The sequence below is a fragment of the Heloderma suspectum genome, chromosome 4 (assembly GCF_057233095.1).
Source record: "Heloderma suspectum isolate Gila_16-S chromosome 4, 16-S_ref, whole genome shotgun sequence".
Lineage (NCBI taxonomy): Eukaryota > Metazoa > Chordata > Lepidosauria > Squamata > Helodermatidae > Heloderma > Heloderma suspectum.
The window spans coordinates 242,226,309-242,249,376 of NC_139461.1; the positions used below are offsets into that span (position 1 = coordinate 242,226,309).

The window sequence follows — 23,068 nt, forward strand, 5'->3', positions numbered from 1 at the left end:
TTTTCCCCATAATTATGTGAATTGGGGACAGACGGACTGTTTTTTTCCTGATGGGGGGGTCCCCCTAAGCCTTTACATCTCTATCCCTCACACAGGAGATCTGTGCTGACTAGCCCCACCCCACAGCATCCACACATTTAGCAAGAACATCTAAAGGGAGGGGGTCTGTGTCTGCACAGCTATATACACAAAGGCCTACACTCAATCAGGAACCTCGACCACATGGGAACTCCAATGGCATAGGAGCATTCACATGAGCAGCTCCCAGCAGACATCCCTGCAGCATACTTGGCCACCAGGGGACAGGGCTAGTCAGTGCACCCAATGTGAGGAAGGGGCTAGTTAGTGCAGCCCAGCACCATCCTTCCCCCCCCCCCGCCATCATGCTTTGATAAAATACTTGAGGGAAACATCTGCATGGGGTTAGAGCGTGATTAAGCAATTAATTACGTGTAGGGCAGCCCGAAAAGTCATTGCCTTGGTATACAGGGCCTTGCTAGACAATGTCTGAGCAGAAATCTCATTTCTCATGTAACAATATTTATGTAAGAATACTTATGAAACCATTTGGGCTGCAATCCTTTATATGCCTACTAGGGCATAAGTCCCAGTGAATAAAATGGGACTTGCTGCCAAGTAACGATGCACAGGACTGGCACTCAAAGGGGCAAACTACACATTACATGTGTAATGGAACCCCAATGTTTTTGTATAGTTTGTCTGTTTTAATGAAAAGCAATATTGGAAGGTTTCCATTTCAATTGGAGAGGCGGCATAGGAGCCACTTAACTCTTTCTGCACTGGCACTTTTCTAACTCCAAATTGTTCCCCCAGCTATTTTTTCCCTGACAGGCTCCAGATGCATTTTTAAACATGCATCTGGAACTGTGCAGAGAAGGAAGCAGTTGGGCAGTGTAATTTTTGAGAAAAATGATTGGTGGGGAAAGAATAAATTACACACTCCCTCCATGTGCACGTAACAAACATTTTTGTTTCTTAGAAGACATGCATGAGATTTCAGCAGCCACTATCTCTTGTTTTGTCCCCTATATATGGCCAAAACTTAGGTGGTGTTCCAGTTAACCATAAAAATTTCATCTTGACCAACAGATTAGCCCTCTTGGGCACTGGATGTGAGGGCTGTACCTACTGCTGGACTGCAGAGGTAGGATAGGGATGCTGTTACTGGACTGTTTACCGTGCTGCCCAAGAGCCTCCCTGACTGAGCCGGTCTTTGGCATGGTTTTGGAGAACGCCATAATGGTGGTCTTAGGGAACCTGAATTTCTATGCCAAGGCTGCCTTGTCAGGCCTAACTGCAATTCTTCCTGGATGAAATGGATGATCTGTTGACTTTTTGTGATCCCTCTGTAGCTTTCAATGCCATTGATCATGGCATCCTTCTGGAGTGGTTCTGAAAGTTGGGAGCACTGTGTTACAGTGGTTCCAAGCCTATCTGCAGGGTCATTACCAGGGGATGACCCTGGGAGACTACTCCTCAGCCCTTTGGCATTTCTGCTGCAAGGTTTTATTCTATCTCATCACTGGGAGCTGTCCTCCAGAGTCTTGGGGTGCAACGTCATCAATATGCAAATGATACCTAGCTTACTCTCTCTCTCTCTCTCTCTCTCTCCATTCCACCAGAATTAGGAGAGGCTGGGCAAGTGCTGGACTGGTTTCCGGAAACAGTGACAAACTAGGCAAGGGCCAATAAACTGAAGCTGAAACCTGACAAGATATCCTGTGGGTTGGTGGTTCTCAAGTCCAGGAATTAGAGAGACCGCCTACTCTGGATAAGATAGCACTCCCCTGAAGGAGCAGGTGCGTAGCTTAGGGGTACTCCTTGATTCCAAGCTGTCACTAGAAAGTGGCCTCAGTGGTGAGGGACACCTATGCCCAGCTAGAGCTGCTTATGAATCAGGATAGCCTGGCCTCCATGATTCATGCTGAGTCACTGGGATAGACTCAGTCATCCCATATAAGGCTACTTCAGTATGCTCTATGTGAGGCTACCCTGGAAGATGGTTTGGAAGCTGCAACTGGTGCAGAATGCTGCGGCCTAACTGTTGGTGGGAGCAGCAAGGAGGGATCGTATCACCTCAATCCTGAAAGCATTGCACTGGCTGCTAATAAGCTACTGAGCCCAATTCAAGGTCTTGCTTGGCATATAAAGCCCTAAATGACTTAGGACCAAGGTACTTGAAGGAGTGCCTGTCCTGTTACCAACTGGCCCATGCTTTATGATCAGCAGGAGATGCCTTGTTCATTGTCCCACCAATAGCAGAAGCTAGGAAGGTGGTGCCATGAGACAGAGGATTTCTGTGGTGGCACCCCATTTATGGTAATCCCCCCCTGGTAATATCAGGTTTGCCTCCACAGTCCAATTATTCAAACAAAGATTGAAGACATTTTTATTTATTCAGTCATTTGGACTCTGATGTGAAGTAGTTTAGGTGCTCCTAAACTCCTAGGGAGAGTTACTGCTGCTCTTTGATTGTATTGTGATTTTAAGGATGCTATATTTAGATTTGATTATTGTTTTGGTGTTTGTGCTGTTAGCTGCCCTATGTTGCAGAACTGGAAGGAGGGCAGGATATAAAATAGTGAATAAAATAAAGTTCCACACATTAAACTTAGGGTCATAATTATCTGTAGAAACGCCACCGTGGTAAGTAGAATGTAAACACGTGAGTCACGAAGTAGAAAGTAGGCACGTTTATGCTCAAGTCTTATTCTTTTTGTGACAATGTACCACACATTTCCAGGAATAATACAAGTACTTTTTTAAAAACAACTTATGCAGCACTGATAAGATTTTTAATTGATCTGCCTGAGAAGGCAGCACAGTTGCGATGACCTTTCAGCTAGCTACAATTCAGACAGTTTTGCCCACACCCATGTCTGGTTTATATTAAGTCTTGGTGGCTTATTATGTCAGGGTTATCCACTCCAAGACCTTCCTGAAGCAACTGAAAATGAAGTTCTACTAGAAAGGGCTAGGTTCATTTCGGGTTTCCTTGGAGTGCCTTCCTCTCTTTTGGTGACAGAAATGTGGATTGTTTGTTTCTTGACTTACACATTTCCATCACTTCAGCAAAACACAAACCAAGGAGGAGCTCCCTTACTTCACATTGCCATTGGCGCTTTTGGTCAGACTCACTTTCTGTGCGCATTGTCTTCATTGAAATACTTCAAGCGCAACTAAATAAACCTTTTAAATATTTTGCTAAGTGGGAGAAGAACACAGCACACCTCCAAGATTTTAACATTTTAGTATACAATGCATTAGCATACAAATAATTCCACAGCAGGTGTTGGTGATATCGTTTATGCATATGTACTTGATATTGGAGGTGAAAAGCCAGTGTTTCTGCATCCTGAAGAAGCCACCCAGAAAGAAAGAAAGCCTGATTCAGTTGCTGAAAATATCCAAGTCTTCTTTGAGTTCAGTTAAAGTTGTGGGCAGATTTACCCAATTGTTATTTTTAAAAACTGTGTGATAAGAAAAACATGCCAGGAAATGTTTCACTTGCTAGTCTGTCAGTCGTGCAAGCAGAGGTTCACTAGAAAAAAAAAAGGCTGGAAACCCTGGTCTGGGGTAGGCTGCTAGTGCTAGGAGGGAGGGAGGCTTATCAGGAGTGCAGAAAAACCTCAGTAACAGTGCAATCCTATGCATGTTGACTTAGAGGTACGCTCCACTGAGTTCAATGGGGCTTATTCCCAGGAAAGTGAATATAGGATTGCAGCCTTAGTCAGACTTGTCTGTTTCAGAACCTTCCTTTCTTAACACATCTCTTGCACAAACTGGGCTGAGATTGGTACAAGTGTGACCCTGCATCAATTCTGTGACGTGCAAATTTGTTAAACAATGGATGATAATTGGCTGGTTTCCACTCTTCAAAAATCCAGAAGGAACTATACAACTCCCCATCAATAAGCCAACATACCTATGCTGACTAAGCCATCCTTCACAAGGCTAGTCTCTGACTATTTTTGCTTGTGAGTGGTCTGGAACCACTTTTAGGATGTGAAAGATGTACACTAGCTGGTTGCCACATTGCACAGTAACTGTGCTGATGTGTCAAAACACACTCACTGGAGCCAATCGAAGCTATTGTTATAAAGACAAAATAAAGTCTTTGAGCATGTGGAGGGGTCAATTAGTGCTTACTGCAGGTAAACTTTATGGATCTTAGTAGTAGTTCTCATTTTGCTCCTTACAAAAAGCAGAATGTAATTTTACAATGAAAGATGGTAGAGTCGTTAGTGAATGTTATTCCCCTATGTTAATTAGTATTTATCACATACAGCACTAGAAACACATCCTACTTCTTGATAGCTGTTATGGCTAAGTAAATACATAAAAGATTTCCTTACTCTCACGCATATACTTCTTGGTAATGGGTAAAGGCAGCAGTCTGATGTGCCTAATGAGGGAGCCCAACGCATGGGCTCTGGAGAGTGCAGTTTCAGGCGGTGAAAGGGTATATGGTTGGATCATGAAGTACGCAGTTAGTAAAACTAACCCCAGGGTAACCAAGCCCTGCAAGAGAAGACAAGCATTAGATTAATCACGCTACAGTAACCAGGCATGTATTCAAAGTGAGAACTTTCACTTTTCGAGATCTCAGGGAGAACACACGTAGGGGTGTGTGTGTGTGTGTGTGTGTGTGTGTGTGTGTGAGAGAGAGAGAGAGAGAGAGAGAGACAGACAGACAGACAGACAGAGCACACATGCACACACACACACTTTAACACTAAAGCTTACAACATAATGGTTTAGAGCAGGGATGGGCAACCCTTTTCCCCCCATGGGCTGCATACTGGTAATCGTGGCCAGAGCTGGCAGAGGGCGTGTCTGCCAGAAGCCCCCTCATCCACCACACACAGAGCTGTTTGACAGGCTATGGGAGCACAATTTTCATGGGGAAGCCAGCGCATCACAGTGACTGCTTGGCCACTTGCGTAGCAAAGCACCTGTGTGGCACTGAAGGCCTACGAAGATCCCATGTGGCCCACAGGTTGCCCGCACATTATTTAGGGGCTGATCATCATTTACAGTTACACAAAAAAGATCAAAAATTCCCAGATGAAGCAAATATGCACGTTCCCCCACCCCCCGCCGCCCCTCTTTAGCTCACTTTTGACTATCCAGGTGCCCACGGCAGCCATTACATGACTAGCCACATTCTCCATGGGAGATATTTTGTGGTGGTGCCCACAACAGTTTCTCAAATTCCCAATGTGCCCACGGGTCCAAAAAGGTTGGGAATCCCTAGTATACTACACTTCCCTAGATGTTTAATAATACGACAAACATGCAGTCAGCTTCAAGCAATCAAACTAAGTCAGGAAACAAGAGACCAAAACCTTTACCAATTCTAACACTTCTCCCAGACCAGCAGGGTAACTAAAATTACTGTTGTGATTCAAGCCATTACCTAGCCTGTTATACTGTGACTGCTGTGTTCTACTCTACACTGATTTCAAACTGTAGTGCATTTTCTGCAAGGATATGGGGCATTACAAGATCATTCACAAATGCTTTACCTTATAGAGAAACATCAAAAGAGGGTAACGCGGTGGTCCTCTTTGGGGCTCATTTTTTTCCAAGAGTTGTCTGATGAATTTCTCAATGGCCTTTTCGGACATACCACACTGATAACCAGTCTGTCTCACCAAGTCAATCGTCTCTGAGAGTTTATCGTAAATGCTGAGTTCACTGGAAGAAAGCTCCATGTCCTCTGGTGAAAAATCCTATCAGGGAAAATTCAGAAGTGTTAACAAACAAAATATTTCAGTGCTGCAAGGAAGATGGTAGGAGAGGACAGCAATTTCCCAATCTAAACAATCTCTCTCTGTGATATGATTGCAAAGCTGGCTCTGAGGACTAATGAGAATAAGCCATTCAAACACAAGGGAAATGGTTTAGTTGAGACAACTAGACTTCTGCATTTTAATACATTTTCTAAACTATAGGGCTGTTTTATCCATCTTGGTAAAATACAAAATAGATCCTATAAAAATAGGATTGTATTTACACTGTAAACAAAAGAGTCAGCACAGAAAATACTCACTTTATTTCCATTGCTATGTTTCTCTTACAGTTTTAGGTTCAACCCTAACCTTTGCAGCTACTTCATGTCTATGAGTACCAGTTGATGGGGAACAAATGAAGGAGAGACACTGCCCTACTTGTGGACTTCCTGAAAACGTTTAAATAGCCATTGAACTAAATAAAATGCTGGACTACATAGACGTTTGATTTGATCCTGCAAGGTTCTTTCATGTATCTAAAGAAAGGAACTATACCCATCAATCCTATATTTTATGAAAGGGAACAGAGAATTAATGGAAATGAAGAGTCATCTTCAGCTAATGGAATGCAGAGTAGCTCCAGTGTTGTGAACGCAGCGTTATATATGCCCCCTCTTTACAAACGAGGATCTGACCTATGCAAGCTATTTCTGGTCAAGAGATATCAAAAACAACATACCAGCAAAGTTCTAGATCAACATTTGAACCATCTCAGTGTTTAGCATTTATTAAACACTGATTTTTTGAACAAAATACCATTTAGTCAAAACTCCTCAGTCATTGTTTTTTACTATGATAGTACTTCATTATTCATGAAATTCTTTACAATTTACTATCAACGACAGCCCATTCTTGAACAGAAAATGTGACACGACCCTGAGAGCATGAAATAACCAGAGCATTAGTTCTTCCTGAAGTATGCCTCGAAGATCTGGTGTATGATAGCTCCATGCAACCATGTACTGGAGTAAAAGATTATTCATTCCTACATTAGGAGTAAGACCAAAATGGTCTGGATGTTAAGAAGAAGCAGCAAACGATTAATGGTTGCATAACTATCATTTTTATATAACTTCTTTCAGCAGAAGCTGTGCTTTACAATTATCTCACTTTCCCTTACTCGTGAGATGCTGAAAGGCTAAGATGCAGGCTTTGAGTCAGGCCTCCACACTCTGCAAAAGAAGAGCAGCAGCAGCTTTGACACATGGTAGGTACCTGTTCATAAGAACATAAGAGCCATGCTGGATCAGACCATCTAAGTCTAGCATTCTGTTCACACTGTGCCAACCAGCTGTCCACAGGAAAGCCACAAGCAGGCTATAACTGCCACAGAACATCCAGCAACTGGTATACATAGGCATACTGCCTCCGATACTGAAAGTAGCATATAGCCATCAGGACTAGTAGCCATCGATAGCCTTGTCCTCCATGAATTTATCCAATCCCCTTTTAAAACCATCCAAATTGGTGACCATCACTACATCTTGTGGACGTGAATTCCATACTTTAACTATGCACTGTGTGAAGAAGTACTTCCTTTTATCTGTCCTGAATCTCCCCCCAATCAGCTTCATGGGGTTCTAACATTATGAGAGAGAGAGAAAAATGTCTCCCTATCCACTTTCACCACACCATGCATAACTTTGTACCTCTATTATGTCCCCCCTTGCTCACCTTTTTTCTAAGCTAAACAATCTCAACTGTTGTAACTTTTCCTCACAGGTGAGTTGCTCCAGCCTCTTGATCATTTTAGTTGCCCTTTTCTGCACCTTTCCCAACACTACAATACCCTTAGGTGCGGTGACCAGAACTGTACAGTATTTTACGTGTGGTCGTGCCATAGTTTTGAATAAGGGAGTATGATCTGGGAAGTTTTGTTTTCAATTCCTTTCCTAATTATGCCTAACATGGAAGTTGCCTTTTCACAGCTGCTGCATACTGGGCTGACATTTTCATTGAGCTGTCTACCACAACCCCAAGATCTCTTTCTTGGTTGGTCACTGCTAGCTCAGATCCCATCAGCTTATACATGAAGTTGGGATTTTTTGTCCCAAAGTGCATCCCTTTACACTTGCTTACACTGAACCGCATTTGCCATTTTGATGCCCATTCTCCCAGTTTGTAGAGATCTTTTTGGGGCTCCTCACAATCCCATTTTGTTTTAACCACCCTAAATAATTTGGTGTCATCAGTGAATTTGGCCACTTCACTGCTCACTCCTAATTCCAGATCATTTATGAGTAAGCTGAAAAGCATTGATCCCAATACAGTTCCTTGTGGGACCCCACTGTTTACATCCCTCCAATGGGAGAATTTACCATTTATTCCTACTCTTCTGCTTTCTGTTCTTTAACCAGTTACTGATCCATAAGAGAACCTGTTCTCTTATTCCATGACTGCTAAATTTGCTCAGGAGTCTTTGGTGAGAGACTTTGTAAAAAAAAACCTTTTAGAAGTCCAAGTAAACAAAATCTACCAGATGTCATGCCTCCTTCAGACTCCTCCGAGGATGATGGGGAATGGCAGGCTCCAGATCCAGGGGAAGGGACCAGCACAGAAGAAGCCCGAGCACCCTCACCTCCTGTGGATGGTCCTTGCCTGGCTGCAGTTTCCCCAGAGGATTCAGAAGGCGAAATGCCGCCAACCCCAGCAGAGCAAAGGTGGCTGCATGTAAAAGAACAACGTAGGCGGGCTTCTGTTCATTTAAGACAGAGAGGCTCTCAGAGGCAAGAAGATTAATTACATGCAGCTGCTTCAGGATGCTGAAGTTAAAAGCAGGAAGCAGGCAGGGGCAAGACTGCTGGAGAACAATGTCATTTTCACATGCCGGATCTTGTCAGCCTCGCCTTGACCCTGAACCTCAGCCTTGCTCATGTTCCCTTGTGTGTTGGACTTTGGACTGGAAAATGGACTTCTCTTTGCCACATTGCCTTGGATTTGAATGAACTCATAAGTTTCCCGCTTCAGCCTCCTTTTCCCTCTCCAGCCTTGGACAGGTTTAAGACCCTGTTATCAGCCAGTGAGTTATCGCCGCCAGCTGTGGTCAGCTAGAAAGAACTGACACAAGATCACCCCTATCCACATGTTCAGTGGCACTCTCAAAAAACTCTAAAAGGTTAGTGAGAGAGGACTCACCTTTTCAGAAGCCGGCCGGTTCTTTTTCATCAGGGGCTGTCCTTCAGTATGCTTACTAATTTTATCTTTAATAATACTTTTAACCAATTTACCCAGAACAGAAGTTAAGCTAACCAGACTGTAATTCCCCAGATCCCCCCTGGATTCCTTTTTAAAAATTAGGGTTACATTAGCCATTCTCTAGTCCCCAGATATAGAGACTGATTTTAGGAACATATTACATATTTTTCTCAGAAGACCAGCAATTTCATATTTGAGTTCTTTAAGAACTCTAAGGGAGCAATCCTATGGCCACTAGTCAGCAGCTAGACAGCCATAGGATATCTTGTTTTCCAGGAACCAACTTCAGAGCCTGTGCTCTGAGCTCAATTCCCAGAGAACTGACCTTCCCTCCCTTCCGCACCACCCTTGAGGTAGAGCAGAGAAGCGTGGAGCAGCCAAAACAGGGTGTGCCAGGGGGCATTCTGGGGTGGGGAGGGCAGAAATGCCAGTATGACACATCTAATGTGTTGTCCGGCAGCCTCCTCCCCCAATCCACTGTCCCTTGACTAGACAGCTGAAATCGGCCATCTAGCCGAAAATGCAGGGCAGGAGAAGCGCAAAGGGAACGATCCCCTCCATATTTCTCCTGCCCTGCATTAGATAGGTGGCCGCCTATCTGCATAGGATTGTACCCTAAGATGTACACCATCTGTGCCTGATGATTTATTAACTTTCACTTTGTCAATAAGGTTGAGAAGTTCATCTTTTGTCACCACTATTTGCCTCAGTTCCTAAGACTCCGTTCCTGAAAACATCCATTTAGGCACAGGTATCTGTCCTACATTTTCTGCAGTGAAGACATACAGTTTCTCAGCAATCTCCTTATCTGTCTTTATCATCCAACAGTCCAACTACCTCCCTAGCTTGTTTCCTGCTTCTGATATATTTAAAGAATTGTTTATTGTTGGCCTTGATGTTGTTAGCAAAATGCTCTTCAGAAAGCTTTTTTGCATCTCTTATTGTCTGCTTGCATCTCCTCTGTGCAAGCTTGCGCTCCCTTTTGTTTTCCTCATTTGGACAAGACTCCCATTTTCTGATGGAAACCTTTTCTTCCTTAACACTGCTCATTAACCATGCTGGTAACCTCCTGGACTTTGTGCTACCTTTCCTAACCTATGGTAATCATTCTAGCTGAGTTTTTGTTATTGTGGTTTTGAGTAACCACCAAGCATTCTGAAGGAATTTAACCCCCTTGACTCCCTTTTTCAACTTCCTTTTTACCAGTTCCCTCATTTTAGAGAGGTTTCCTCTTTTGAAGTTAAATATGACTGTGTTGGACTTCCTTGGCAGTTTTCTACTTAAATATATATTAAATCTGAGAGCACTGTGATGGCTGTTTCCAATTGGTTCAACAACATTTACATCTTAATCTTGATCCTGGTACCACTTAGGATTAGATCCAGGGCCTCCTCCCCTCCGGTCGGTTCCATGACCAGCTGTTCTGGGGCAGAGTCATTTAGAGCATCAAGGAATTTAACCTCTTTGTCATGACTGGAACATACATTTATCCAGTCAATGTGGGGATAACTGAAGTCACCCCTTATTACAACACTTCCTCATTTGGAGGCCTCCTTGATTTCGTTTTCCATCTAAAGGTCACCTTGAATGTTCTGGTATGTGGGATGATAGCATAGTCCTAATAATAAATTAGTTTTGGAACCTAGTATTGTCACCCACAGCACTTCTGTAGAAGAGTCTGCCCCTTTTAGGTTTTCTAGTCTGCCCGACACTATGCCCTCTTTGACATACAGAGCAACACAACCTCCAATATGCCCTTCCCTGTCCTTCCTGTAGAGTTTATATCCAGAGATGACTATATCCCAATTGTTCTCTCCATTCCACCAGGTTTCCACAATATCTAGGTTCTCCTTGAAAACCAAGCACTCCAACTCTCCCATTTTGGCTCAGAGGCTTCTAGCATTTGCATAGAAAAACCTATGCACAGTGTCCCTCCCCAGATACCTCTGGCATGTGCATTTTTGCTATGGCACTTGGGCCTCTTTGACAGGCTATAATGTTTCACCATATGCTCATGGCCTATTTCCTCCCCTTCTACATTTGGGCAATTGGAAACATTCTCATCTTCATCCCCTAGGGATAACTGAACCAAAACCGGATGCTTCCTAGCTCCTGTCAGTTTTCCCCCAGGGTTCAGTTTAAACGCTGCTCTGCCACCCTTTTTATGTTTAGCGCCAGCAATCTGGTTCCATTTTGGTTCAAGTGGAGCCCATCCCCCTTGTACAGGCCCAACTTATCCCAAAATGTTCCTCACTGTCTAACAAATCTGAACCCCTCCTCCCCACCCCACTGTCTCATCCACACATTGAGACTCCTCAGCTTCGCCTGTCTAGGTGGTCCTGCACATGGAACAGGTAATATTTTGGGGAAAGCCACCTTAGTGGTCCTTGATTTCATCCTTCTCCCTAGTAACCTAAATTTGGCTTCCAGGACCTCACGACTACATTTCCCCACACCAATATGGACCACAACCACTGACTCCACCCCAGCACTATCAGCAACCTTCATACCAGGCAGGCAATTTACCACTGCAAAGCAAGTATGGCCATGAGGTTCACGCCTAAACTGTCAGCAAGCTGTCAGAAATGGATTGGCCTTCCCCCTTTGCAATCAACACCACAAGGAGACAAAGCTTCAGGCTAATACTACTTTATTTTGCTAGAAACTAGCCTCTTTACAAATGCAGATTCCAGGAAACTCTCAGACTGCCACAGGCCGCTAATCAACTAATCTGCAATTGCTAATTAGAGACGAACCGAAGGGTAGTGAAGTTACGGACAGTTTGTTTGTGATCCTCATGGCCAGACTTGCTTCGCAGTGATGCCCCTCCATTAGGGTGGCTCCCTCCTACATTGGCTTCCAAGAGTGGCTATCTGGTTAAGTGTCTGAGCCCCGCCCCTAACCTTTCCTACTTTGCTTTGTGACGTGCCCTAGCGTCTGGTAATTCATGCCTCTCTTCCTTCTCCTCCTTGGAAATTTGAGTTCTTATGGTGGAGGGAGGGGGCAGGGACTTAGCCTGGGCCATCTGTTTGTCAAACTCTCCCAGCATCATGGGAGGGTCCCTCCCCCGGCTTCTGAACTAGCTGCTCCAACTCTGATTGAGAATCAGAGCTGTCAGACATCTCAAGGCGCTTGAACTCATCCCTGACAATAGCCCCCTGCTGGCTTTCTACCTTCATAACTGTTTTTTCCCCCCGCATTATTATTGGGGTTGTTTACCTGGAAAACTAAGTTGCTTACTAGAAGAAGGTGAGGAATTTATCATTATTTGTTTGTTTATATTTATAGTTATTTATTTACAGTAACTTACTATGAGAAGAGAGGGAAGAGTCGACTGCCCTGGCCTCCTCACCCTGTTGCTAAACTCGCATGGATGTTTAACTCACTTGTGTGCTGAGGCTTTGTCACTGAGGCTGAGATGCTTTGTCAGTGGCGCTCCTCATGCTCAGAGATCCTGATTCAGTGCTGGGAGCTATGTACCTCCAACTGCTGGATTTAGAGATTAGGCCCTAGGAACCAAAGACATAGCATGATCTCCAAACAGGATGCAGAAGCAAAAATGTACGACACGCCTCCTTTGCTAGACTGAAGTACCTGATGACGTTTGCAAACACAGCAACACAATCTTTTTCCAGGATAGAAAAATGTTTATGCTATTCATGGGTGTGAAGGAAAGCTGGAGCTAACCCCAATGCCCCTGCAAGGCAAGACAGTCCAAACCTGGCCTCAAGCCCCAAAAGACACCCAGTAACCTCCCTCTCCTGCCAAGAAGCACTGAATTTAGCACTGAGGTTGAACAGAAAGGATCACACCAACTTGGAGTTGGATAACTGTTTATTATAGGGGAAGGGACAGAGAGAAGGGGAGAATTAGAGGTGGTAGGTTGTATAGAGGATTACACAGCTGAAAACTTGCAAAGAAAATCAAAGCATACACGGAGAGCCTTTATACCCACCCCGCCCCCCGCAAAATAACCCAACTAACTAGCCTATCCTTTAACATACCTAAGTATGGGCCTCCCAGGATAGCATTCAGCCAACAGCAGGACCAAAACAACCATGACGAAGGGAGACACCACAGCTCTCCCTTGACCTCCTGTTAAGGCCCAGTCCCAGCAAGCCAGGCCAGATTTCCCTTAGCCAATCACCAGCTCAGCCCCCAAAGGGACCACCTGCATCCAGAAGGGGTAGGATCTTCCCACCAGACCCAGCTGTTGTCTATTTCCCAATTAACAGGGCATGAGCATGGCCTTGAGCAACAGGCCCAAGGAGCTGGCAGATAACACACTATTCCAGGTGGATGCCTGGGATGTAACACCCAGGCCTGCTCTCATGATGGTAAACAGGCTGCCATTCTTGACAATGGGTATTTCTTTAAAAATGGCATGGGCCTGACTCAAGCTACTGTACAAATAAGAGGCTGGGTTTCAAACTCTGAAAACTATTTAAGTAAGAACAGTAAGATTTAAAAATAAGTTTAAGAGAATATGCGTACACCACGGGCAATGGTGCCTGTTCCACAATATTTAACTCTCTTCAAGACCATATTCTATCTCCAGTCTCCTTATTAGATGAGGCTTACTAGAATTTTAAAATATGGCTAGTGCCATTTTATGCATCTCTGACTAGGATCGGATGACACATTAACCCATGATGGGTTAAATAAACCATAATGTTGTATTTAACCCATGATGGCTTAGCAAGTCATGTGTGAGCTCTTTTCCCACCTATAGTGGGTTATTTACCCAAAATAATCCACCCTGATAACCCACTGTCTGCAGTAAGGGTTATTTAACCCTTGGGTTCCTTGCAAGAGGAAAAAAGGTGGGATAGAAATGCAATAAATAAATAAATAAACCCATTGCAAATTAGCATGTTATCAGTTGTGCAGCGTGAGTTAAATTGCTCGCCTACAGAGTCACTCGGCAAGAGCGGTCAAAAGCACTGCCATGGCTCTGCTCCTCTCGGGTGATCTGTTTCCGAGATGTGCCTAGCAACAGATTGTGCAGCTGTTTCTCTCGCCACCCAACCACACTCCCCCATCCTTCGGAGATGCACTCTGCAAACTGCTAAAGTGCCTTCTGCCTGTGTGCCTCCCCAAGACTTCCCCATGCAGTACAATCCCCACGTTTCCTCGGAGAGGCATAACCATGCAGCATTTTCAGTGTGCCCTAGGTGCCGCCCCATAAGGGGAACCTATGTATGAAATTTCCTCCTGCAAACTTTCAAGGGTATAGACCGCTGCCACCCCCACCCCCTTTTTGGTGTGAAGTAGGTTTCACTCACACAGAGTTTTAGTAGTGCATCTTGTGCCTCCCCATGAGGGGAACCTGTGTATGAAATTTTCTCCCATTCCTGCAAACCCCGCATCCCAGAAATGAAGAAAGATAGTGCCTTAGTACATCCAAAGCAGTATTTAGCGACCCCAGTTTTAAGCAAGCCACAGAACCTAAATAATATCAATAAGCCGCTTTATATGACAAGAAACAGTTTCTTTTTATTCTCTGTTGTTGCTTGCAAGCGGACAGAGGCTTGGACATTGGAGTGGCAGGGCAGGAATAAGGAGTGGGGGGAAGCAAAGAGGGGGAGGTGTGGGAAGGGAACCATGGGGAAGGAAACGACCTGCTCCAGTGCACTTTCCCACAAAAAATCAAAGTTGCACAATTATCCAGTAGTGTATGTGATGGGTCCCCATGAGAATACCCCACATATAAATTCTCATCCCATTCCAGCAAACACTCAAGGAGTTAGAGCCCCCACCCTCTCTTCCATGCATACAGCCAGAGAATCACGTGCATGAAAAAGGGAAGGCGGCTAAGGAGCGACACTGCATAAAGAATGGCGGGAAGCCAGCACAGGCGGGAGACAGCAGAAGACGCCTCTCACACGAAACCAGCCAATCAGAAGGACTCAGGTGATGTAACAGCAGCGTGAGGAAGGGTGGGATATGGTTTCCACCACAAAGGAAGCTGGGATACCTGCCCGGCCAGGCAGGAGGACTACAGAGGGAAGAAGGGCAAGGTGGGGGGTGGGGGAAAATAAGCTACGCACAGTAGCTTATTTGTCCGATCGTGTGACAGTCACAGTGGGTTATTTTTCAAAAATAAGCTACTGCGAGTAGCTTATAAGCCACCATGGCTTAAAGAGACGTGCGAACCCACCCTCTGTAAAATACATAGGAGATCCTATAAAAAATACAATTTTCTTTCATTTCTTTTACTTAAGCCATTGAAAACCTGAGAGTTGGCAAAGAAAGAGCTGGCTTCATTTTCTTATTTAGTTTTCTATTACAGTTCTAGGTGTTGTTGTAAGTGCTGGAATAAATGGACTGAAAGTCTGTAGAGCAAGCCCAGAATTCAATATCCTATTTGTTGAACTGTGAAGTTTATAATTTTAGACAGCGTCAAATGCAAGTCCTTACAAATTTTAAGGACTTGCATCCTTAAATCTTACACCTATTTTGTAGCTCCCTAGAGCAAATTACAATTAAACAGATTAAATTAAATTAAATTAAACAGAGCAAATGAAAAGAAAATCCGATGCTGTAAAGAACAATATTGTTTAGGAACCTGGAATGTCAGATCAATGAATCAAGGTAAGCTGGAGGTGGTCAAACATGAGATGGCAAGATTGAACATCGACATCTTGGGAATCAGCGAACTAAAATGGACAGGCATGGGCGAATTTAATTCAGGTGACCATCATATCTACTATTGTGGGCAAGGATCCCTTAGAAGAAATGGAGTAGCACTCATAGTCAACAAAAGGGTGGGAAAAGCAGTACTGGGGTACAATCTTAAAAATGATAGAATGATCTCAGTACGAATCCAAGGCAAACCATTCAACATCACAGTAATTCAAGTCTATGCCCCAACCACTGAGGCCGAAGAAGCTGAGGTTGATCGGTTCTATGAAGACCTACAACACCTTCTAGAACTAACACCAAAAAAAGATGTCCTCTTCATCATAGGGGATTGGAATGCTAAAGTAGGAAGTCAAGAAATCACCGGGATAACAGGCAGGCATGGCCTTGGTGTACAAAATGAAGCAGGACAAAAGCTAATAGAGTTTTGCCAGGAGAACATGCTGATCATAGCAAACACTCTTTTCCAACAGCACAAGAGGCGACTCTACACATGGACGTCACCAGATGGTCAATATCGAAATCAGATTGATTATGTCCTTTGCAGCCAAAGATGGAGAAGCTCCATACAGTCAGTCAAAACAAGACCTGGAGCTGACTGTGGCTCACATCATGAGCTGCTTCTTGCAAAATTTCGGCTTAAATTGAAGAACGTCAGGAAAACCACTAAACCGTTCAGGTATGACCTAAATCATATCCCTGATGAATATACAGTGGAGGTGAGGAATAGATTTCAGGGATTAGACCTGATAGACAGAGTGCCTGAGGAACTATGGACGGAGGTCCGTAACATTGTTCAGGAGGCAGCAACGAAATCCATCCCAAAGAAAAAGAAATGCAAGAAAGCCAAGTGGCTGTCTGATGAGGCTTTACAAGTAGCTGAGGAAAGAAGGGAAGCGAAAAGCAAGGGAGAAAGGGGAAGATATACCCAACTGAATGCAGAGTTCCAGAGAATAGCAAGGAGAGACAAGAAGGCCTTCTTAAATGAACAATGCAAAGAAATCGAGGAAAACAACAGAATGGGAAAGACTAGAGATCTCTTCAAGAAAATTGGAGAACTCAAGGGAACGTTTTGTGCAAAGACGGGCATGATAAAGGACAAAGAAGGCAGGGACCTAACAGAAGCAGATGAGATTAAGAAGAGGTGGCAAGAATACACAGAAGAACTATACAGGAAAGATCTGAATGTCCCTGATAGCCATGATAGTGCGGTCACTGAACTTGAGCCGGACATCCTCGAGAGTGAAGTCAAGTGGGCCTTAGGAAGCATTAGTAACAACAAAGCTAGCGGAGATGACAGTATTCCAGCCGAGCTATTTAAAATCCTAAAAGATGATGCTGTTAAAGTGCTGCATTCAATATGCCAACAAATCTGGAACACTCAACAGTGGCCACAAGACTGGAAAAGGTCAGTTTACATTCCAATTCCAAAGAAGGGCAACGCCAGAGAGTGTTCAAACTACCGCACAATTGCGCTCATTTCACATGCCAGCAAGGTGATGCTCAAAATCCTACAAGCTAGGCTTCAGCAGTATGTGAACCGAGAACTACCGGAAGTACAAGCTGGGTTTAGAAGAGGCAGAGGAACTAGAGATCAAATCGCCAACATTCGCTGCATCATGGAGAAAGCAAGAGAATTCCAGAAAAACGTCTATTTCTGCTTCATTGACTATGCTAAAGCCTTTGATTGTGTGGATCACAACAAACTGTGGCAAATTCTTAAAGTGAGGGGAGTACCAGACCACCTTACCTGTCTCCTGAGAAACCTGTACGAGGGTCAAGAAGCAACAGTAAGAACCAGACATGGAACAACCGATTGGTTCAAAATTGGGAAAGGAGTACGACAAGGCTGCATATTGTCACCCTGCTTATTTAACTTATATGCAGAGTACATCATGAGAAATGCCGGGTTGGATGAATCAGAGGTCGGAATTAAGATTGCTGGGAGAATTATCAACAACCTCCGATATGCAGACGATACCACCCTAATGGCAGAAAGCGAAGAGGATCTAAAGAGCCTCTTGTTGAGGGTGAAAGAGGAGAGTGCAAAAGCTGGTTTGAAACTCAACATTAAAAAAACAAAGATCATGGCATCTGGCCCCATCACTTCCTGGCATATAGAAGGGGAAGAAATGGAAGCAGTGACAGATTTTACTTTCTTGGGCTCCAAGATCACCACAGACGGTGACTGTAGCCATGAAATTAAAAGACGCTTGCTCCTTGGGAGGAAAGCTATGGCCAACCTAGACAGCATAGTAAGAAGCAGAGACATCACCTTGCCGACAAAGGTCCGTCTAATCAAAGCTATGGTTTTCCCAGTAGTAATGTATGGCTGTGAGAGCTGGACTATAAGGAAGGCTGAGCGCCGAAGAATTGATGCTTTCGAACTGTGGTGCTGGAGAAGACTCTTACGAGTCCCCTGGACTGCAAGGAGGTCAAATCAGTCCATCCTAAAGGAAATCAACCCTGAGTGCTCATTGGAAGGACAGATAATGAAGCTGAAGCTCCAATATTTTGGCCACCTAATGCGAAGAGAAAACTCCCTGGAAAAGACCCTGATGCTGGGAAAGACTGAAGGCAAAAGGAGAAGGGGACGGCAGAGGATGAGATGGCTAGATAGCATCACCAATGCAATGAATATGAACTTGAGCACGCTCCGGGAGAGAGCGCAGGACAGGAAGGCCTGGCGTGCTATGGTCCATGGGGTCACGAAGAGTCGGACACGACTGAACAACAACAAGAGCAAATTCCATTGAGCAGCTTATCACATGTATTTCTAAAGTAAAAATGTCACATAATTCTTCTGGTTGTTAAAACTCAAACGAGATGTGTCAGAACTCAGACCCCCTCAGACAGACACAGTATTAGTAATTTAGTATAACACTGAAATTATATTGCCCTGGAAAGCCAGCCTTATTTCCACAAGAGAACTCAGATAGTTAACCGTTCCTCCTGGAAAACAGTACAAAACGTTACTGAATTTGTTTGAGATGGGGAAAGTATCACCCAGGTAAATCAACTGCCTTCAGATAATGCTTTAGACAACAGGAGCAGGAAACCTGTGGCCCTCCAAATGTTGCTAGACTCATATTCTCATCAGCCCCAGCCAGCATTGCCAATAATCAGTGATGGGATTTGTAGTCCATCAAACACAGGTTCCTCATCCTTGACCTACAACATTTTTTTAATACTAATTGTCATTTATGCACACAGAGGATTTATTTTACAGCATCTAATCTAATGCAAGTCAACAAGGTATTAAGTCTAATACTGTTTCAAATATCACAGGATTACGCCCAAAAGCCCAGTTGGAATATGTAGCATTATAGAGTCAAACCTTCCCTAAGTGCAACTCGCTTGTGATCCAGATATCCGTGCTTTCTCTCTAGTGTACTACAGAGTAAAAGAGCAATAATCTCATATAAGGCATAATGGCTTGCTTAAGCCACCTAGATTTGAATTAAATGTATCCATCATTTTTGGCTGACGTCCCTAATGTACCACATATTGTAACCTCTACTGTCATTTATTGATGCAGGGAAATGAACAATATGACCTTCAGAATTCCTCTGGTTCTACATTTCTACAGTCATCATGGATTAAACAGAAGCATTGTAAGAAATACCTTCTTACACATGCTTTAAAAGTTTTGCCATACAATCCTATGCATTTTTACTCAGAAGAAAGCTTATTACCAGATGCACAGGATTACAGCTTCAGAGGCTGAACTCCAAAGTTTTAATTGGAATGGCACATCTTAATTTTGCAGTTTGCTTTGCAAATTTCTGTTGCAGTCCTTGCTGTCTTGTAGTCCAGCCCTATGGTTTGTCATGCAAGGGCACATGCACCAGTGCAAAGTTGCAAGATGCAGTTTTGCAACAAGAAAGGATGCTCCACTAATACAGCAACTAAAGGCAATAGAACTGTGCTTGTGCACATAGACCATGCAAATCCTTGTATAAATCACATGTGGGTGGATAAAAACATGGCACCAACTGTAAAGGGACATTGTCTGAACTAGAAGTGCCAAACCTCTTTCAGCCTAAGGGCTAAATTCCATTTTGGAGAAGCTTTCAGGAACTGCATTTCAGTGGTGGATGGGTCCGAAGACAGAAAGAGTGAGATCAAAATACCAAAAATATGAGCATATTTCAGTTTAACGCTCTGTCAGTTACTAATGCTTAGGAGCAGCATTTCAACCTTTTAGAATGGGTAAAAACTGCGTAACAGCCAAGAAACCACCAAATGATAGGTGGTTGGGGGAAGGGGTGGAGCCTTCTGGGAACTCCTACAGGGCCAGATTGGAACTCCTGGAGGGCCAGATTTGGCCCCTAGGCCTGAGGTTCTACACCCCTGGTATAAACAGACAAGAGGATGCCAGCCACCTTGCACCAGTACAAGGGGTGATGGCAGCAACAGAACTTTACAAGCAGTGATAGCATTATAACTGTAATCCCATGAGCCACCCAACAATTATATTTTTCACAACTTATTGCAACAAATCCCATTATGCTCCTTGCCCTGCAACACTTCATACAACTACCTGTATACATTAAGTGCAATGTGATAACATCAGCATCAAGTTTCCAAAACCAAAGTTTAAACCATGCCAGATTTTAAGGAAAGTACTAATACACTAATACGAATAACTGAGGCTATGTTTAAAGCAGCCTTCCTCAACCCGATGCCCTCCAGATGTTACTAACAGCATCCCTACTAACCATGCTGAGGGGGCTTATACGAGTTGTAGTTTAAAACATCTGGAGGGCACCAGGGTGGAGAAGGCTGGTTCAAACTCTTAGCAGATGTTCTCTTTGCCAGTTTGACTATTTTACTTTCTGCACAAACTAGTAGCAAGTCCATCATTTTCTGGAAATGACACCTAAAATCCATGAAAAAGCATAGTTGCAGGCAGGCATTCACCTGCATGAAATCACTTGCATTCCAATGTATGTTTAGACACTGAGAAGGCCTGCAACTCCCAGCATGCCCCAGCCACCATGGCTTGCTGGGCCGCGCTGGGAGTTGCAGGCCTGTCTAAGCGTGCATAGGATTGTGCCTAACGACGGTCATGCATCATGTGGCACTGTTAAGATAAACACAAGGAACGCTAGTCTCAGCACACAAAAATAACAAAACGCGCACTGGACTGGAATAGCCACCTTCAGATTTCTGCCAGAGAATCAACCACCTTGGACCGAGAATGAAGGGCCATAATTTCTGAAATTTGCAGTTACCCCTTAACGCCCCCGGTGGTAAAGAGATTTCTATTCGTCAGTTCCTCTTTCCCCAACCCCGCCCCGCTAACGTTGGGATCCTATGCGTATCTCCTCAAAAACAACCCCGCTGAGTCCAATGGGACTTATTCCCTCGGATGCATAAATGATGGCAACGTTATGGTTCATTTGGTCACACAAATCACAAGGCCGCAGCCAGGAGCACCGGGGGGCGGGGAGAGGCAAGGGCCACCACGGCTACTGGCTGCCTGGACTTTGGCCACATACACCCACGCCCCAGCCTCCCCCAGCGGCAACGACAGCCAGCCTAGGGCTGGGCGCCCCGTGCGCCTCACGCAAGACCAGCGACGCGTCCTCCACGCTTCGGGGCTGCCGCGTCCTCCCCCTCACTGCGCGCTCCCGGCCCCCCACCACCCACAGCCTCCCTGGGCCCCGCTCCTGCCGCCTCCCAGCCCGGCCGCTCCTGCTGCCCGAGCTTGGCAGCGCCCTCCCGCTCCCCTTCGCCGGGCTCACCCCATGAACCGCCCGCGCGGCTCCCTCGAGGCTGGAGAAGCGCAGGACGAGCGCATGGGGCCGAGGCGCCCGTGCACGCGGCTTCAAACAGCAGGGCCCGCGGCTTCCTGCTTCCGGGTCTGGCCGCAGCGAGGCCGCGCGTCCACCGCCGCACATTCGCCACGACGGCTCCTTCTCCCCCCCGCGGGTGCCTCGCAGAGAGCCGGCTACCGCTTTTATTCTGCCCCAGATTGCCCCCGACACCGCCGTGTGCCGGCCGGCTGTGTAGGCGTTTGCTCGTGAGTAGGCGCCAGGGCGCCCAGTGGGGCTTTTTCCCAAGTAAGGCTGCAACTCCTATGTACTCTTAGGCTGCAATCCTTAGTAAACACACACAGGTGGGAGGAAGTCCCGATGTCCCATTGAGTTCAGTGGGACTCACTTCGGAGTAGACATGCCTAGAGTTGTGCTCTTAGCCTCCTTGGGTAAACTCTTTCCGAGTAAACATGCATAGCATCGGGTTATAAGAATACCCGAGATAACTCTCGTGTACACCGATCTTACACAGATTTGCGCGGAAATTCAGTTCCCCCCGAACTGAATCTTACCCCCGAGTAAATCCATGGGATTGCAGTCTGAATTGCCACCTTTTTTAGTCTCATTTTGTAGCAGAGTTGCTAGATGAAAATTTCAGGCACCATGGAACTCGTCTATACCATTGCATCTTGGACGAGGACCGATTCATTTTATTTATTTATTTTACGCTGCGGGATTTACTCTTCTGCACGCACTAGGTACGGTAAAAAAAAAACACGTGTATATTAGTGAGTGTTCAATTTCTGAAAAGAAGGTGGCTCAAGCCTAGGCTTCTAACCTGGAAATCGTTCATTGCTCACACACCCAACCTAGATTAGGGGATGGGCCTGAGAGGCGTTTCCTCTGCAAAATAATAATTCTACCAGTATGGGTAGTCATCCCACCTCCCTATCTTGTATTGCATCTGAATCAGACCAATATCATCACATCAGATGATCTCATGAAATTGGCTCTTCTAAAAGAAAGTTCACCTCACAATAATCTGCTAGCCTTTAAGCCTTTTTTTCCTTTGCCTCTTATTGATGTCCTGGGAACCTCTCCTACCCACAACCTATAGCCCTTATTTCTCCCTCCCCCATGGTGCCACTCACCCCGTAGTGATAAGAGCCCTCTCCCAGCTTTTTGATAGGCACTGGAAACGTTTGTTCCAGAAGGCATTTTATAATTGTTTGTGTTGTTTTTATGGAATATGTCTTATGCTGGTATTAATGCTGCCATGTTTTATATTTGCTATGTTCTTTCTTTGCACTGTTCTAGAGTTTGGTTTTGGTTTTTAAGCCATTTAAACAATTCATCGTAATTCTTTCCAGTAGTGAACTCTGGTGGTTGAGTACTTATCAATTTGCAAGTGTAACGTGATCAATCAAAAATAAGGTAGTGGTTCCTATATACATACTCAAGGGACTCCATAAAAGTAAGCAGAAACATATACATTTGTAAATTAAAAGAAAAATAGACTTTTTAGAAAACGTGCCATGACAAGGACCTATGAACTTCAAGGATGTACAGAATGTTGAGGTGGGAGCTTAGGAAAAGAAAATGGAAGTAGTTGAGAGGGAGAAGAATTAATTGGCCTGCTCAAGCCAACAGCTT

The 23,068-nt window shown here is 44.7% G+C and overlaps 1 protein-coding gene across 2 annotated transcripts in view; it reads right to left on the reverse strand.

The window, feature by feature from the left end:
- C4H6orf89 (chromosome 4 C6orf89 homolog) overlaps positions 1-21,495 on the reverse strand; it is a 47,677-nt gene extending 26,182 nt beyond the window's left edge. The window contains exons 1-4 of one of the 2 annotated variants that reach the window (XM_084852959.1): positions 21,404-21,495; positions 12,398-12,520; positions 5,550-5,756; positions 4,377-4,542 (exon numbers count right to left, since the gene is read on the reverse strand). In XM_084852959.1, coding sequence (XP_084709085.1) covers positions 4,377-4,542; positions 5,550-5,738 — 355 coding nt within the window. In that variant the 5' untranslated portion in view covers positions 5,739-5,756; positions 12,398-12,520; positions 21,404-21,495. The remainder of the gene's footprint in view (positions 1-4,376; positions 4,543-5,549; positions 5,757-12,397; positions 12,521-21,403) is intronic. The other variant, XM_084852958.1, reaches the window with a different exon arrangement.
- Between the last annotated feature and the right edge of the window lie 1,573 nt (positions 21,496-23,068).